The sequence below is a fragment of the Argentina anserina genome, chromosome 3, assembly GCF_933775445.1.
Source record: "Argentina anserina chromosome 3, drPotAnse1.1, whole genome shotgun sequence".
Lineage (NCBI taxonomy): Eukaryota > Viridiplantae > Streptophyta > Magnoliopsida > Rosales > Rosaceae > Argentina > Argentina anserina.
In genome coordinates, this window is record NC_065874.1 from 23,696,270 (window position 1) to 23,715,090 (window position 18,821).

The 18,821-nt window shown below is 37.3% G+C and overlaps 3 protein-coding genes across 3 annotated transcripts; all 3 read right to left on the bottom strand.

Annotated features, from left to right (window-relative positions):
- Positions 1 to 388: 388 nt before the first annotated feature.
- On the bottom strand, positions 389 to 4,499 carry LOC126788047 (flagellar radial spoke protein 5). The gene is made up of 9 exons (XM_050514001.1): positions 4,147 to 4,499; positions 3,162 to 3,246; positions 2,871 to 2,987; positions 2,130 to 2,194; positions 1,954 to 2,042; positions 1,779 to 1,858; positions 1,414 to 1,525; positions 943 to 1,062; positions 389 to 846 (listed from the first exon to the last, which is right to left on the bottom strand). The coding sequence occupies exons 1-9, from the start codon at positions 4,454 to 4,456 to the stop codon at positions 664 to 666; spliced, it is 1,161 nt and encodes a 386-aa protein (XP_050369958.1). The 5' UTR covers positions 4,457 to 4,499; the 3' UTR covers positions 389 to 663.
- Positions 4,500 to 15,855: 11,356 nt separating this feature from the next.
- LOC126788051 (uncharacterized) lies at positions 15,856 to 16,937 on the bottom strand. The gene is made up of 2 exons (XM_050514006.1): positions 16,286 to 16,937; positions 15,856 to 16,170 (listed from the first exon to the last, which is right to left on the bottom strand). Exons 1-2 carry the CDS (start codon positions 16,896 to 16,898, stop codon positions 16,064 to 16,066), a joined length of 720 nt encoding a protein of 239 aa, XP_050369963.1. The 5' UTR covers positions 16,899 to 16,937; the 3' UTR covers positions 15,856 to 16,063.
- Positions 16,938 to 17,565: 628 nt separating this feature from the next.
- On the bottom strand, positions 17,566 to 18,542 carry LOC126788056 (stress-response A/B barrel domain-containing protein At5g22580). The gene is made up of 2 exons (XM_050514016.1): positions 18,377 to 18,542; positions 17,566 to 18,030 (listed from the first exon to the last, which is right to left on the bottom strand). The coding sequence occupies exons 1-2, from the start codon at positions 18,493 to 18,495 to the stop codon at positions 17,787 to 17,789; spliced, it is 363 nt and encodes a 120-aa protein (XP_050369973.1). The 5' UTR covers positions 18,496 to 18,542; the 3' UTR covers positions 17,566 to 17,786.
- Between the last annotated feature and the right edge of the window lie 279 nt (positions 18,543 to 18,821).

Here is an 18,821-nt window from a genome sequence, read left to right on the forward strand (position 1 = left end):
AACGACGGGGCGAACCACGATAGCCACACTCCCCACCTCCCAACGGTCCCGTCTGTGTCGGCTGAAGCTCCATCGGCGACTCACGTCGGCCGGACTGGGTCAATTGTCGCAATCTGCCCAAAAACTTGAATTTTACAGATTTCGGCTGCCGTGGGTCGCCAAGAGAGCTCCGGCCAGCACAGGCGGATCGCCGAGAGGTGGGTAGTGTGGCTGTCATGGTCCGCCCCACCGTTGCGCCTTGTCGTTGACGGAAACTGCGAATCTGCACCGTGCAGACATCCATAGCTAAGAACGTCTATATATTCCTGATCGCGCGTCGGTACCCGGTGGGGTGGCTGACCGCATATATATATATATATATATATTATTGTATTCAACTAATTCAGACTTCTGGTCAAACCTGCAGATAGACATTATTTGCATTACATGGCCCCGCCCTGTGGAAAACTGAATGTGATGGCGGCAGCGGCCTCTAAACACCAATACATTTTGGGATTGATCTCTATCATAGTGCCGGTTTTAATAGATTATTGATCAAAGAGTGTCTGAAGTACACTGATCAAAGATAGGTACTTACACATCACGCTGCCATGGGAATGGTATATCATTGCGCTGATACACAAACAACAAAGTTGTTTAACTTCCAGATTCTAAAATTGTGTATCAACGCCTATATTCATCTCCGCAGTCACCAATAACTCGAAGGAGATCCTTCCCTTTCTTTGTGACTTCTTCTATGCTGCTTATATCATCCTCATCAAGGGCAAGAGAAAATACAGCATTAGAGTCTTGGATATGGTCTGACAGTCCAAGTCTAACACCTATCATCGATCCTGCCACACCTCGCTGCAACCCGAAGAAAGCAAATTATACATCCTATGACATTCATGTGATATGGCTCATATTCTTTAAGTTCTTATGTAGCAGTTGAACTGACAGTACCTGATCTAGTATGTATTTCACAGCAACATTGGGGATTGTGACACCATGTTTAGTTGCAATTGTTTTGAGTGTCTGAAGAAGAGTTTGAAAAAGACTCCATCCTCCCCAGGCATCAACCATCTGCCAAACATAAGGGATCTTAACAGGTAAACATCATATGGACAATGTAGAAATTACAAGTTCATAAAAAGGGCCACCTATTACTTCACCAGCATCTTGGCATTCTAAAATTTTTCAAAGAAATGACTCTAAAAAATGATAGTTGACTGTGTTTTCTAACAGGCATTGCTTCTCCCGTTCATCTTCTTTCTTATTGGCCACATATTGGTGGATCAGGGGTCCACCCTAATACAATTACTAAAAGACTAATCTATCAGCGTTAAACCGTTCAAGATTTCACACACTGGGTACATCCAAATACAATTACTAAAATACTAATTTATCAGCATTATTGCGTTCAAGACTTCATACCCGTTTGTACTTTTGGAGAGAGGGAGTGTTTAATGGAGGCCCGGCAAACGGAATGGACAAGTTAGTGTCAAGGAACTTTTCAGATAACAGACCACCCATTACTGTCCCATACCTGCAAAGGAAACCATTTCTTTCAAAAGTTCTAGAAATTATTCCCAAAAAAAAAAAAAGGAGTTCTGAAAATGCTTGAAAGCTTATTGGCAGCCAATAAATAAATCATCAACAAAAACAAATTGGAAATCTATCAAGAGACAATATTGTTATCTTGATTGTGCCAAGTTTACAAGTGTATGCTTTTATGCTATTATTGCATTGTGTGTGCAAGAGGCTGTGAGCATGAGAGAGAGAGAGAGAGAGAGAGAGACGTTATAAGTTTGACTCCTGTAAGCTCACAAAGCTCAGCCATTTTCTTTTGAGGACGCATGTCAACAATCGAATGCTGGACCTGATTACATTGCAAGATGAATTCTTAGCAAGTCCTAAGGAATTATTTTAACGTATTTGCTTCAAAATTTGGATGCACTTAGAGCAACAACATACCTGATTGCTTACAACAGGAATCTCATTTTCTAGGATTATCTGTAGTCGCTCAGTATCAAAGTTTGTCAAGGCCACAGTCTTTATTTTACCTGTGAACCAGTAGCTGAAGTAATGAAATGAAACCTTGCAATGAGGGTTTAACATCTTAACTATTAGTGCAAGGATTTAATACTAACCTTCGTCTTTCAAATCCGTAAGGTGTCTAAGTGCATCAAGGTAACCCGAATTTGCGTAATCCCACCTATCTCAAGAAGAAAGGTAAATTTACCATCGGAAACCATTCACTTCAAAATATTTTAAAATACACACAGAAGAATTTTCTCTGTACTTAAAGAACTAAACATATTACACAAAAGAATGCAAGAATAATGCAAATGACTAATTTGTTTGGAGAATCTAGTGTGCTTGATTTGCTTCTTAGTTATTATGGAGCTAGCTTGTTACTCGATTGCTTAGTTTTTTAAAGTTCATGAACTTGTCATGAACTCCAGGCCTCAGTCATATAGAACTTTAACTCATATAATCAACTGAAAGAGAAACCAAGAGAAAAGGATTGTCGAACAATCAATTAAACAACTGTAGAATACACCATTGATATACTTAAACAACTAACAGATTGATGTTAAAATGAATGTTCTGGGTTCACCTGACATCAAATGTAAAGTAGTGATGACTCAAAATGTCAGTCTCATTGTCCCATGTTTAGACATTCCTAAACAAATAAGGAGACTATAACTTTCCTTTTCCTCTAAAAACATGTGCAATATATCTGAATGGATCAATTCCAGACTTGATGAAATTAAAACTTAAATTCATTACAGATACTTAGTTTAAGGAACAGAATTATTAAGCTATTCAAAAAGGAACATTCGCAAACGTGTGGTAAATTTCTTGCCACAATTAAGTAAAACTCGTACCAATGAAACTGAAGCATGTCCAAGGAAGCCACATCCATTCTCTTTCTTGAAACATTTATACTGTCCCTCACAAAACTGCTTGTCATCTTAACTGGTGGCGGCACCCATTTTGTGAGACTGCATCACAATATAGTGTTGGAAAAAAACTGTGAAGCTTTCTACTCCAGTCTTACCCATAAGTCTACCATTTAGCAGAAAACGGCCATAACAAGAAAGCCCTTCGCAATCATGGAGAACTCCAAAAATTAGCTAGCCAGTGATCTTACACTCAATTAAACAAAAGAACCTTACCCTCTAACCTTCTCCAACATTTCTGGTGGTCGCTCCTTACGAACACGATTGATAAAGATCCCATAGAGATCCTCAGCCGGTCCATCTTCAAAATCCAAAAGCCCAATCAATATGAAGAACTATCCAAGTCCAGGATGTAAATTCAGTTAAAAGAAAATTATAACCACAGGTGTATATTCACAAAGCAACACTGGTGTATGACTGTTTAACTAAGACAATGACTGATGAGCATATGCAATTGATTAGTCGAGAGATAAACTATCTAGTTAAGGTCCACACTCATAATCAAAACCTTCCAGTAACCTGAGTTGCACTAACTGTAGACCTTACTACTTACTACTGGTGCAACGGCATAAAGTTTCTCAACACAAATGCAACACAAAACATACATGTAACATAAACAGAAAAAAGAAATGACATCGACATCCATGCATCTAAGGACAGACACCATCAGTTTAATGAAAACCGAGTGCTGTACATATATCTGCCATATCAAACGTAGCGAGTCCAGCATCAGCATATTTAAGCATAGCATCAACGGCATTGTCTCTATCAATCCGACCCCATCCCCCGCTCGTCTGCCACATCCCATTCACAACCCGGCAGATGTCTAATGCATCCCTTCCATTCTTAACCACCACAACTCTTTTATCATCTTCAGTTAACACACACCCAATCGGCCTCAAACTGTGTCTCCGAATACTCTTCCCTCTTTCCTTAGTGATTGAACCAAACTTGAACTTAGTTACACAATGATGGCCCAACAACTCTGCCATTCCAAATCAATGGTAAACAATGCAAACACACACACACACACAATGGTCTTATCTGCTTTCTTTCACATGCATATACAACCTCAACTGTGCAGGGGCAAAATCGTAAATAAAAAATATATAATGCCGGAATCAAGTTTTTAAGAGCAGAATCAGGCCACGTCACGAGGTTAATTAAGTAAAAAACCTAAGAATGAGGGTAGAAAGTTTACAGTGGTCGGCCATGTCGAAGGTGGAGAGGCCGGCGTCGGCGTAGCGGAGCATGGCGTCGACGGCGTCGTCTCGGTCGATGCGGCCCCAGGCGCCGCTGGTCTGCCACATTCCGTTAAGGACTCGGCATATATCCAACGAATCGTTGCCGTTGCTCACTGTGACGACTCGGTTGGTCTCGCTGCTGGTGCTCAACTGAGTTGCCTCGCCGCACCTGACCGAGTTGGAGTTGGGTGAGGGGCGCCGAGTTGAGAATGGTGAATTGAACGACGTCGGATTGGGGAGGAGGGTGTGCAACTGCAGTGTCGCCATTTTGATACCAATTGGCTCGGAAATGAGATGATAACACACTATATTCCCAATTCAGTTAAAAATGTTACCGAAGAATTTAATACGCATATCTTTATTCATAGATTTTGTATATATGTAATACATTGAGTAGATACACTGGAAGATTACGAAGAGTAATTCTCATACAACTCCCTCTTATATCGCGATCATAATGTGTCATAGTGCAATATTGTTGCTTCGGTAAAAACCATGTCAAGCAAAATAAAAACCTCATGGATAAAATAAAAAACTTGGTCGAAGGGAAAAAAAAACACAATGCACCAACTACAATTGAAAATAACATGTGGTATAGACTCCCCTGAAATCTGCAAAACAACTCCTCATGATCGGTAACTCAATCTCGGAGTTTAAATAGATAGTGTATACGAATGCTCTTCACATTCTTCAAAAGTAGCAATGGGTCAATAATTTGAATATCAAATCTCGTCAAACATTCTTAAATCATATATTAGTTTAACGTCATTGTTGCGTTTAGCTAACCGATGAACAACATCATCAATAATGTTCATCACTTTCGAGACCTAGTATTCTCAAGATCATTTCATTCTAAGTATAGCTGTATGCAATATTGCATATCCCCAGACAGTTATGGGTAAATTACTTACGCGTAACGAGGACCTTACCTATAAGCTTTAACTGCTTAATTGTCACTCCTGCTCATCCATTCATTCATTCTAAGTATAGTTGTATGCAATATTGCATATCCCCAGACAGTTATGGGTAAATTACTTACGTGTAACGAGGACCCTACCTATAAGCTTTAACTGCTTAATTGTCGCTCCTGCTCATCCATTCATGCAGAATGAACATGGGGTTACAGGGATGTCCAATCCCGGCTATGCAATAAAAGGTCTTCAAAGTGAATTCTCATGTATTGTCGGGGTGGTGAGCCCTAAGTTTTGAGCTTCGAAAAGCAGCATTTGGTTCTTAGTTCATCAAGAGTCCATCACATTTCATTTTACTATCCCTACCTTAATCAAGTTATCGCACCTGTGGTCTGGAGGCACTTGAATTAGGTGAAAACAAATCCACTTAGGATATTTATCTACATCTTTTAACTTAGTCCTAACAGAGATGATATGTGACCACAAGCTACAAATTCAGTTGTTTTGGAAACCACCTAACTGACAAGGTATTATGAAAACAAGTCATCTCATATTTGATTCCAGGGCGTTGTGCTAGAGAGTTTGCGCCATAAGATGAGTCTAAACTCTTCTCTTTCTCACTACGCCTAACAAAGGTATAACCGATAAGATTTACATTTGTGGTGTTGGCATTACCTGACCAATGACCTATCTCTTTGTTAAAACTGGATCCTAAAGCTTTCCAAGAGGTTGTGGTGGCGACATGGGTCGATACAAGGGGAGTATTATAGGAGAATTACTCTATGTAATCTTCCGGTGTCTCTTGTTCTAATTAGTATATGTTAGTCTAGATAAAGAAGTATATATAATCTTTGATTCAACGAGATACTTGATGTAATGCATATATAAAGGTCTCCTTATCAATGAATAAAGTTTGATGTTTCTGTTTATTCAGATGCGTATTACATTCTTCTGTAACAAAGACAACATTTTGGTTTATAAAAAACTCACTTTTTAATTTGGTAAAGTAAATTAGGATCAAAATTTACAAAAGGGTAAATTCCTTCTATGGTATCTAAGGTATGACCAACTAAACACTGGTACTCAGTGTTTCAAAAAGGACAATTTGGTACCTGAAGTTAGATTTTATGTGACACTTTGGTACTTATGTTGAATTCTTTGTTAAATATAGAGTAAAATAGACATTTACATATTATTTATCAAAATGAAAATACAAATAGAATTTTTTTGGGTTCAAGATTAAAATCTATTATGTAGGTATTCATTATTTTGTATCGTTTATGAGAAAATAAACATGAATTAATTTTAATCTTGTTCGAGGATGAATGAAATGAGAATAATAACAACGTAATATAATATAATGTAACTCTTTATTGATTGATAATTGAGCCTATATATACGAATTACATACGAAGTATCACGATGAATCAGAGATTCATATCTATTACATAAAGCATAATCTACTCCAATAAGGAAACTTATATAGGCTAAGACACACATAAGGGTAGAATAATAATTCTCCCGGAAGACTTTCCCTTGTGTCGCATGCCTAGGTTGCATGGTGCACACATCGTTACCTCGGTAAAAACCTTGTCAAACAAAATAAAAACCTCTTGGGTGAAAAACAAAAGCTTGATTGAAGGAGAAAAAGAGCACAACGCACCGTCTACATTTGATAGCATCATGTGAGGTAGACTCCTCCTGATTAGTGCAATTATCATGAAGTACAAAGAACAATATATAGAACGTTCATTACATGCTTCTCAAAAGTAGTCTTGGACTAACGATTAATCATTAATTTAGCCACACAGCCTTAGATCACATGTTATACATAGCCAAACTTAGATCTTAGAAAACATGATTGCATAACAACTCAAAACAACAGTTTGCAATGAAAATCAGATTCTCGGGTAGAATGATCTTTACTCACTTAAACAGCTATAACTTCTTCGTTATAATAGATATGAGTGAACCGTAAAATGTTCTGGAAAGTACACCCAGCCGTATCTTTCCAGTGACATAAAGTTCACAACCTAGTTTGACCGGAGCAGTTCATAGTGCTCGGTCGAAGTTGACTAACTTGCAAATTCCCAGACATATATGTCCTACTTTTCAAAAATGGCTATAACTTACTCATACGATAGCTATCAACAAATGGTTGGTGTCTTTGGAAAGTAGACACATAGATCTTCCAAAGGTAATAAATTCATCATATTTCATTGAGTGAGCTGTCATGTCGGTCTCGTTGAAGTTGACCTATGAAACTAGACATATTCTAATTTGTCACATTCAATGTGTCTCACAAGATGGAATGGGGGAATGGACCAATAAAGGACTGATTTTGGTCAGAGACAGAACCGTACGCATCTTCTACGCTGCCAGTGTCGACTGCTACACCAAGGCGTACGTTGATGTTTCTAGAGCTGGTGGTGGCGTTGGTGTGGATAGGACTTGTATTGGTTCACTAAGTGTAGAACTAAACTTATGTCAAATGAGCAATGCAAGTCTAATGACGATACATAGGCGCCTAGTTTAATCACATCATAATGAAAGCAATAGTAACCCAAAAATACTTACATATATGAATCTATAACTCATTTAAACTCATCATCATCTTTACTTAGGTGGAATAGAGAGTCCAAAATTGGCTTTCATATGAACACGTATGGGTATAAGTTCTTGCAACCGATTGTACTACGTTTATTCGAACGTCGCAATCTGACTGCATAAGCTCTCCGTGGTCTGGAGGCAATTAATCAAGCAATTAAGGTCCTTCGGACACTTTCATATTTGTGTCAAGATCCCTATACAGATCTGCAATGACCACTATCACATGTTGCAAATCAGTTTTCATGGACACTACTACTGATTAAGTAGCGGAAAATAATTATGTCCATTACGAGAGAATATTACTCATCATAATCAATACTAGGATAATGAGACAATCTTTGCACCATAAGTCCTGCAAATATCGCATGACTTCATCTTTCTCATTACACTCATGAATAATGACTAACATAATAAATCTAGTTCAACATGTATTGATTCTTTCCACTTCGACCAAGTTGCTCATCATTGATACTTTACAACAGAATAAAAGCATAAGCGAATGCATCATCAATCATGGGAGATCAATCCATTAAACACACGTGCACGCTTTATACGATCAATTTGAGAGATTTATTTTGTTCTCGAACATTAACAAAAGGAGTTTGTAACGTCCCACAAAAACTTAGTTGATAGACATGTTCAGAGAATATCTTTTGATGATGGGCAAAACACTTGTGCCTACGCACCTCGCTTCTTTCTAGTTTTAATTCCAGAGAATATGGTCTCCCCCTTATCTTGGTAGTAGCCAAGACCGAAGCTATGACCCTTACTAGTCCATCTTTGTGTTTGCCGCCCTTGTTTTGTGGTGCAATACCACGGGCGCCGACAACACCACAACGTACAATAGTGTCATCGCCGGCTTCCTTCCCATTGTCAGGAATGGTGCCAACGGTGCTAGGACCAGGTCATGTGAAATTCTCTCATACTCTGAGAGTTTCAATCTTACCGGTACATCATAGCATTTATGTGCAATCTCGCCACTTTCGCAATATCGGTAAAGTCATTTAGCATCGAATCTTTGACTTTATGGAGGACGATCATGTCTTGCACTTATTACTTACTCAGAGCAGTGCGGGATCTTAATGAGATATAGTGCTACACCACGTCAATTCCTGGTGTTAAAACCTGAATAAGAGCATTCCATATCTCACCCTAACGATGGGAAGTATGTCTCATCGGATACAGTTATCGATGGGGAATTGCGGACAAGTTTTGGTTATTCATAATCAACCGAAATACTTAATCATCTCACGTAGACCCATTGATGTACTAAACTTGAGGCACATAAACAACTTAACAAAATAGACGTTAGTGAAAAGAACGTTGGGATCGTACCCAGTAACTATCTAGTACGCACTAAACACTTAGTGAGTTGTGGGTCTGAAACGAATAAGTGTCGCTGCATGCAATATCATTACATATCCCCATACAAACACCGGTAGGTTAGTACCCATAACCAAGGCCGAGCCTCTGCTAGATCGTTATGTGAATGAATGTGAGGAATTATATATTCAACGACGATCTCAGTAGACATGCAAAACAAAATCATCAAAAGTCTTGGAGGTGAACTCTTGATCAGTATCCAATCGAATAGATTTGAGAAGATGGGAAGGGTAGTGAGCCCTTAGTATGATGATCATAGCTAAAAACTTAACAAATGCATCGTTTCTTATGGAAAGCAAAGTGACGTGTGACCAACGCGTCGTTGCATCAACCAATACCAGAAAATACTTGGTTGAATAGGCTAAGACACATAACGGTAGAATAATAATTCTCCCGGAACAAACCTTTAATTGAAAGTGAAAAATTGGATTTTTGTTTAAGAAATCTAGAATTTGTGATTTAAATACCCACGATAATGCTTTTAGTTAATTAAAGAATTAATTTCAGTTTACCCCTCCTAAATTTTACACCTAAAATCAGTTCACCTCTTAACTTTTATTTTAATCAGTTCACCCCATATCTTTGAAAACATAAAGAATGATAAAATTTAGATTTTCTTGGTTAAAATTTGAAAAAAACTATCAAAAGAATTCTTCAAATCATATATGCAAGACCAAAATAAAATTTTTAATAATTTTACAACAATACTTAAGCTTTAAAATTAGATGTCGTAGCATAATTATTGATATAATCCATATAAAAATCTGAATTTGGTCATTCTTTGATGTCATTTGAAAGTATAAGGGGTGAACTGATTAAAATAAAAGTTTAAGTGGTGAAATGATTTTGGGTGTAAAGTTTATAGGGGTAGACTAAAATTAATTCTTAATTAAATATATCATCACGAATTAGTTTTGTGAGACGATTGAATTTCATAAATATAAAACTGACTTAAGCTATCAACATAACCCAAAAATATTAATTTAAACACATAAAACGATTAAGAATATAATGAACATAAAACACTCATGTGTTTATTGTATTTTTATAAATAATATACTTAAATGTCTATTTTACATTTTCATTAGTCAACTTAAGTACCAAAGTGTCTTATAAACCATAACTTTAGGTACCAATTTATCATTTTTATAAACCATACCTCAGGTACCATAAATTAAATTTACCCATTTACAAATAAGGATCACATAATGACAAACTGCTACATGTCATATGATATTCTACTTTTTTGCCCCTTTTTTAGCCCATCACATTTAATAGAATTCAAAATTCATTCTCACTACCACATGTCACATTTACATGTGTACTTGCTATTGTCGACTAAGAAACTAACTGCTACTACCGACTAAAAATATGTTACTGTTGACTGAGAGGCTGTCTGCTTGTGTCGAATATGAAACTAGCTGCTACTACCGAATTAGAAGCTACTTGCTACTGTTGAGTATGAAAGATGCTACTGCCGACTAGAAATGTGCTATTGTTGGTTGGGAATGTACATGCTACTGTCAACTATGAAACTAGCTGTCACTGTGGTTTTTAGTGACTAAAATTCAAAAATTTGAAGTTTCTTAAAAAATTTGTAATATGGTTATTAAATAAAAGCTCATGTCGTAAGAAATAATTTTATATCTTGACTCACCTCCAAATTGTCAGTGGTTTGGCCAAATATTTTTAAAATTTTCGGAAAAAAAAAACTAAAAAATAAGGAGAGAGACTTATTAGATATGAGAATAGCAGGTTGGTAAATTTTGTAATAATAGTGGTAGTTTGGTCATTTCAACATTAATTAATTAATCAGGTTTGGGTCAACTCATTTTTTGGCATGGGCAAAAGTCCTAATTTGTATAACAAATATGGAAGATGAGTTTTTTGTTTCAAATATTGTCTAGTACTACTAAGTAATTTTCTAAAAAATAATATCATCTCCCATTATAAATTACCAACCTGATTATAAAAAAGTCATCTCATTTAATTGGGAATAAAAAAATAATTCAGAAGATTTAAACGAAATTAGAATAAAATCACTTTTTAAATACATTTTTCGGATTGTAAAGATTTCTCTCCACTTTTTCATTTAATATCATACCCACTCCGAATCAACTACCGTACAAGGCGTATCAACCCTCGCAAGGAGCTGCCCCTCTGTATGGTGGTACTCTAAGCTATTCCGGTGAAACCGGAGCTCAAGACTTCCTAATTCTAGTTATTCTCTTCAGTTTGAGCATAATCATATCAATATCCTTTGAGTTTTAATATAATTTCGCTTATAAGACATTTCTCTCGCATGTCACACTAGCTGTCACATTACTTAACAAACTACCTATCACACTACAACACAGTCCACATAGCTGAAGATATTGTCATCTTTGGTCCAATGGCTCGCACGGTTTTGTTCTTGAGATGGTACCCCAAACGCGTTCTCACTATGAGAAGCTGACTCTACTCATATAAGCCTAGCTTCCATTCTTCCGTGGGTGATATGAGGTTCGTGACCTACTTGCCTACTAGCTTCCTACCCAGGTGTCACAATCGCACACTTCCAGCTGTGGACAGACTTTGATACCATATGTAACACCCCAATCTACATAGCTAAGGATATTGTTTGCTTTAGGCCCACTGGCCGGCACGGTTTTGTTCTTGAGGTAGCACCCCAAAACGCGTCCTCACTATGGAAAACTGAACATGCTCATAAAAGCACAGCTTCCACTCTCCCGTAGACGATGTAGGATTCGTGACCTACCTGCCTGCTAGCTTTCTAGCTAGGCGTCACAATCCCCCCCCCCTTAAGGGGCCGACATCATCATCACACACTTCCGGCCGCAGACAGGTTCTAATACCATATGTAACAACCCAGTCCACATAGCTGAGTATATTGTTTGTTTTGGGCAAATTGACCCGCACGGTTTTGTTCTTAAGATGACACCCCAAAATGCGTTCTCACTATGGGAAGACGACCATGCTCATATAAGTACAGCTTCCATTCTCCAGCGGGCAATGTGGGATTCATGACCTATCTGCCTGCTAGCTCCATCACTAACTGTCAACTACATGTCACACTACCTGGTGCATAACCATGTTTAGCCTTTAGGGTTTTTGGTTTAAGATTTAGCGTCACACTACATGTCACATAGTAATTGTCAAACTACATGTCACATTAATTATCACTCTCTATCACAATGCTTTTTGTGACTTTGCTACGACAAAAAGAAATGCGAAAGGAAGAAGAAGAAAAATAAGAATAATAATGACTATAAATAATGAATCTTTGTCTAATGTTATGATGTTGAACTTCTCAAATCAACTCATACGATCTAAATATCGACATTAATATTATCATACAGAACATCACCAGTCACATTACCAACCGCACTACCAGTCACACAAAACATTTGTTCGCTACATTATGAGTCACACCACCAGTCACACAAACATTGTTCTGTGACATGTAGTGTGACGGATAATGTGACGGGTAGTGTGATGGGTAAACTCATAGTCACACTAACATTGTTCTATAACGGGTAATGTGACGGGTAGTGTGACATGTAATTACACTTGTAGCTACACTTGTAATTGCTAATCTACATTGGGATAAAGAAAAAAAAAAGAGTTTTGATGTAGGCACCCAAAAACTGCTATGGGCACCCACATCTCCACCATCTTGTCCAATCAGCCGACTCTGCATCAGTCGCCCTGGCTCCAAGCTCTCCTCAGTGTTGTTCTCTCCTTAGTTTCAACCTTTCATTGATTAGAACCAGATCTCCTTGGTGGTGGTCTAAGGAATCAGATTCAGATCCATAAGAGGTCATCTTTTCTCTTAGAGGAGGCGAAATCAAAACTTGATGTTCATCAATGGTTGCAGGCTCCAGATCCAAAAGGAAGGGCGCGTGGGACGTAGGAGCCGTCGAGCTGTAGATCAGAGGAGTCATCCTCGTACTGTCCGGTGGGATCGATGCCGTGCTCATCGAAGAAAGGTTGTGAGTTCGGCGAGTTCTGCCAGGGGAGATCAAGGTCATCGAGTGTTGTGGCCGTCAGAGATCGACGTCATTGAGGGTTGTGGCCGTCAGAGATCGACGTCATCGAGGTCGTGGCCATCAGAGATTGACGTCATGTGTTATCAAAGTAGTAATAGTGTTCTTAGAGTTGTAAAATCTAATTACCAGACGAGTCCTTAAACTAGTAATATTAGTCTTGAGGTTGTAATATGAGTCCTTAACGTTATATACATATAATTGTATTTGTTTTGAAGCATGTTGTTAGCAGTGTCATTTTTTCTTTGATTTGAAACATCAAATGTAAGTAGTTGCGATTAATTGATGAATATACTTTGCTCCTTGGGAGATGTATCGGCATTAGCTCAACGGCTGGAGGGAAAATTAATTTCTTAGATACTCAAATAGTCGTCAATTGGTGATATAAATGTGTGATTTAAGTATTTTGCAATTTCTTGGGAGAATGACCAAATGCACAAAAATTCTAGGAAAAAAATGACAATTTCAAACCCATAGTCCAAATGAACAATGTTTTAGAGAAAATACTACATTATCCTTATTCTCTCTCTCTCTCTCTCTCTCTCTCTCTCTCTCTCTCTCTCTCTCTCTCTCTCTCTTTTTTCAGACCCTTCTTCGATCGGCAGAGCTATTGTCGAACCCCGGTCACTTTGAAATCAGGCTAATCAGTTGCCGACTCATTGATGGAGCCAAACGATCTTCTCTGTCGCCGGCTTTAAATCCGAATAGTTTTATCAAGGAGCCACGACGTGTGCTTAACATGCCAAACCAGAGGACGGAGAAGCCGCCGCACAAGGGAAGGTCGAGAAGGAGAAGGCCAGAAGGAGAGGATTGTTGAAGAGGGACTTCAGTGGGTCCCTCATTCTTCGGTGGGTCTTGACCCTTAGGTGAGGGATGGACTTGGTGCACCGACATTGTGCATTACTGTGCCTCGCACGTGATTACTGGGTATCAGTAATGTGTTGTAGAAAGATTTTAACGTGATTATTAGGTGTCCGTTTTATGTTGTAAAGAGATTTTACAGATTATTGGGGGTCAGTTACGTGATTACTGGGAGTCAGTAATGTGTTTATAAAGATTACTGAGTGTCAGTAATGTGTTGTAAAGAGATTTAACGTAATTATTAGAGGTCAGTAATGTGTTTGTAAATAGATTTTATAGATTATTGGGGGTTAGTAATGTATTTAAAGAGATTTTACAAATTATTGATATCAGTAACGTGATTACTCGGGGTCAGTAATTTTTCAACGACAAAAGTCCGGTGACCGGAGAACAGACTTAATTATAACACACTTAATTATTTTAAAAAGGAGTAAATATATGCAAATTAAGATGCAAGGGTAAAATAGTCTACAAAGAAAACAAAAATATGAATTTTGTACTAAATGGGCAGTGGTTTGGTAAACTAGTCTTCAAATTGTCACACATTTTGAAAATTTCATTGAAATGGGCAAAAATGTTTCAAAATTTGTACCATATGGACTTTTTTTTAACAAATAGTACACTTCAATGGAATGTGCGTAAAACAAAGAACATATATATATAATATCTCTATTCAAAGTGAAGTTTCAATTTTGACACACTTTGCGGTTAAATTTTTTCACCATAAGCAATTCAATATTGATGTATGCTATTCAAGATCATATATACAAAATTTCATCTAATTCAGACATTGCTAAGGTATTGAAATTAGATTAAATCAATAAATGAATTAAAGCTGTTCAACGTGAACCGTTCATATAAATCTCGATTTTGAAAGCTCAAACCATTGTTAAATTGGATAAAATTTTGTATGGATGATCTTGAATAGCATACATAAATATTGAATCACTTATGGTGAAAATATTTGACAGAAAATTATGTCAAAATTAAAACTTCACTATGTAATTTCAGAGCGAAAGTTCACTCTGTAATTTCAGAGCGAAAGTTCACTCTGTAATTTCAGAACGAATATTCACTCTGTAATTTCAGAGCGAATGTTCACTCTGGATATCTGACTATATATATATATATATATATATATATATCCCAATTCGATGTTATTGAAACCCAAAGCCTATAGGAACCTTCAACGATCATATATGCATGAGGTATTAGAATACCACAACTACCTCTACATCAGTTCATCCCGAGTTTCAGAGCCTAATATAGGAATCTTCATCATGCATGTTCTTTAAGGTTTTTCTTTTAAGGATAAGAAGCTCTTGGTACAATGGTACATTGGTACATATGCTTTCGCGCTTGCCACAGCCAGGTGCTCTGTACAAGAAATTATAAACATGCATCTACATACGTTTATTTCATTTAGATTCTGACCTAATATGAAAACCATTACAAGGAAATATATCTTCTGTTCATAAGAAAGATGGAAAGTTATATGCTAGAATTGAAGGAAAAGGCCAACAACATATGCATACTGTATATTGAAAGGAGTCAGAGAGTGTTGAAATTAACTGATTGCCATATGGATTAAGACTTGACAAGATTTCTATAGATAATGAAGTACACCCCATGAAAGATTACCTCAATTAAGCTTCCAAATTGCATGAGCATGTAAGACAATGTTGCTGAGCAAATTCAGCCAATCCCATATAAACTTTGGGCTCATTAACTCAGAAGGAAACCCCATTAAATTTTGGATACGCGACTCTCATTATTTAAAAAGGTCATGATCAGCAGATTAATTGTACAGAAAATCAGTAAGACAATTTGTGGTCTGACTACAGCAACAGCCATGTATGAAATTGCAACTACCTCATAAAGCTAGTTTCTTCTGAATAATTGCAACTTCAATATAGTAGAGAAGCAGAAATGGGAAGAACTCGCTTGAAGTTTTGTATGTTTCTTTCTAGAGCTGCAAACTAAGAACAGACAATGATGAAGATAGTACAGGAGTAGGCAGTACTCTTGAGTGTTGAGATCAATTGCTTCCTTGGCCTCAAGTATTAATTCATTACCATAACCATGAATACTACAACAGGAAGCAGAGAAACAAGGATGTAATTACCAAAAGATTTGACGGATTGACCACCTTTTGAAGTAACTTTGTTTTCTGCAGGAAAAATTGGAAACAATAAGCACCATCAATGTTTATGAAATAATTGAATCAATTCTTATAACTAACTACACACATGCACACATATATGGTTGTGATTTTAGTGACTTACTACACTCTTTTGGGTGACATATGCATCTCAATGCTGCACCACAATTGCCATTAACCTTTTGACACTCATTGCAGATATTGGGTACACGATCAGGCACCTCAAAAGCAATTCTAGCCCCCAAGTCATGCTCTTCATAATTCGCACTTGCAGACTTTCGATTGACCCTGCTGTAACATGAGCAGTTCAAATCACTTGGATTAAGTTCCATGACAAGCTTTCTGAGATCATCAAGTAGGAAACAAGAAGTTGAAGAAATCCCTTTAAGTTCTTCAATCTTTGAAGAAGCTCCAGTTGTATGTAAGCATGTCAAAGTGTGGACGAGTGGTGATGATGGAGGCTTTGAGTTTGAGCAGTTGTAGAGTAGAAGTGAGTTTGAAGTAAAACCAGTTGAGAGAAGTTTTGGGGAGGCATAAGAAGAACAAGAAGAATGGGAGATGTTTAGAGTTTCACATCTGTGGTAGGGCTTCTCAGATTTGCATATGATCATTTGGTTTATAGGGGACAGTGGTGTGTAAAAGTTTTGTTCATCCCTAATGGTGGCTGAAACAACATGACGAACTGAAGTTGTCAAGAAGAAATTGAGTAAGATGCATAGTTTCTTGAATCTCAGCATTTTAAAATAAGCAGAACATTTGTGATTGCTTCACATAACAATAAATGTGGGTTTACTTTAAAAGAGGTGTACAATTTTTGGTGTATATTAAAATACCCCTTAAAACAAAGCAAATCAGGAACAATATAGCACAGACTCTACTTTAACTTTCTGTCTATGGACTTTTGGCATCTTAACTGGGATTTGCATTTCCCTTTGCAATTTCATTTTTCCACTCTACAGTGGAAGATGACTTTCCTTCACCCTTTGATTCTGCCTGATCCTTTTTCTTTTCCACTATTTTGTCATAGTTTATGATTTCTGATTGATCATCATAACCCTTGTTCTGTAACTGTTAAAAAATACATTCAAACCATTACTTTTGCTGAATTATGTCTGGAATCTCACCAAGTCATAAGAAACCAAACTTCATTTCTCACCATCAATGGCACCACAGTGATTCAGTAGATCTATACTTCTGTAAAATTTGATTGCATTTGTATCAGTCTTTTCTTTTTCAGAATGTTTGAACCTTTTTGCTGATGTTATTGCAGAAGAATGATAACATGGCAGGCATAGTTGATAATTATTGACATGCCTGGGACCTTTCAACCTTTTTCTGATTAAAGTTGTTCCTAATTTCTTAACTATGACAGCAGAAAGCAACAAAGTCAAAAAGTAAACCAGATCCAACAATTATGCTAATTTTCCATTCACATTAGGAAATATGACCCTAATATATTTCCACACAAGTTGAAATTACATTAAAGTGATCATCTTATCTGCATAATTGAAAATTACCATGATTTAATAAGCACAAACCACAGAACAAAACACACAAACAAGCACTAGCAGACATCGTAGTTCCATTTTCATGATTATAGAGCTACTTATTCTGAAATTTCTAATTTAAACCTCTTGTTTAACTTCTTCCGCTGCTGGTGGAGGTGGTGGTGGTGGTGCAGGCTTGACAAGAGTAGCAGGGAAATCAAGCAGCACAATCTTTTCTATAACAGACGAAAATGTAGCAGAGAAGTCTGCATGTTTAGGGTGGCTGAGAAACACACTATAGTCTTCCTTCTTGTCGAATGTCATCAAGATAGCATGAGTGAAGCCTTGTGTAAGCATCTCGTGGCTCTCCAAGTCCTGTCCCCTGAAACCAAAATACACACACCATTAAAGATCATGTTACATGAAAATTCCAGTGTTAATTTAAATAGGATATCTCAGCTGGTACAGCCACACAGCCGACACAGGTCCTTCTATTATATCATGCTACATGATAAAGTTCCCATTTCAAAGACTTCGATCGGATAATCGCAATGTTATGTTGCGAGACTATCAATTTAGACAACATTTACACTTCCTAATGAGAAGAAAGTCATGTGTTCACATGTTTAGGCCTTATTGACAGTAGTATATACTATATATATGCAGTTGATCAAAGTTATGATCAAGTCCAAGTATGAAACGTTAAGATTATACCAAGGAAGACTCACCATTCATAAGACTTGACAGCATCAATCTCAGCAACCAGCTTCTCTAGCCCTGTGAGAATCTCATCCACCTTGACATCTTCCTTGAACTTAACTATCACCAAGTGTTTGAACTCTCCCATATTGGCAAAATTATTGAAGCAATATGAGTCCCCAAAGCTCTCAATTTATAATCCACACACGTGCACAAGTTGATGTTTGCGTGTCAACTTCTACAGTCCTATCTGTCCTGAGGACTAGTAATGTCACACCCTATTTCCTATGACCCATTTCATCACTGTTGAGCAGTTGAGGCAATCAATCAGAAAAAAAGGGATTGGGGTCTCTTCTTTCAAGGACAGCCTCTCTGTAACATTATAACTTGGGGAAAGTGCTTGACTCACAAATTTGACAAAGGAAGCTTCAAAATAACAAGTAACTAAGATAATGCTCTATAGATAATAACAGC

Bases quoted from the DNA above. Each gene is read 5' to 3' on its own strand.
- LOC126788051 (XM_050514006.1), bottom strand. From the start codon at position 16,898: ATGCTGAGATTCAAGAAACTATGCATCTTACTCAATTTCTTCTTGACA. The intron at 16,171-16,285 runs GTAAGTCACTAA...TTTTTCCTGCAG, and splicing joins ATGTCACCCAAAAGAGTGTA to AAAACAAAGTTACTTCAAAA.
- LOC126788056 (XM_050514016.1), bottom strand. From the start codon at position 18,495: ATGGGAGAGTTCAAACACTTGGTGATAGTTAAGTTCAAGGAAGATGTC. The intron at 18,031-18,376 runs GTGAGTCTTCCT...TTTTGGTTTCAG, and splicing joins GCTGTCAAGTCTTATGAATG to GGGACAGGACTTGGAGAGCC.
- LOC126788047 (XM_050514001.1), bottom strand. From the start codon at position 4,456: ATGGCGACACTGCAGTTGCACACCCTCCTCCCCAATCCGACGTCGTTC. The intron at 2,988-3,161 runs GTAAGGTTCTTT...ATTGTGATGCAG, and splicing joins ATGTTGGAGAAGGTTAGAGG to TCTCACAAAATGGGTGCCGC. The intron at 2,195-2,870 runs GTACGAGTTTTA...TTCTTGAGATAG, and splicing joins GACATGCTTCAGTTTCATTG to GTGGGATTACGCAAATTCGG.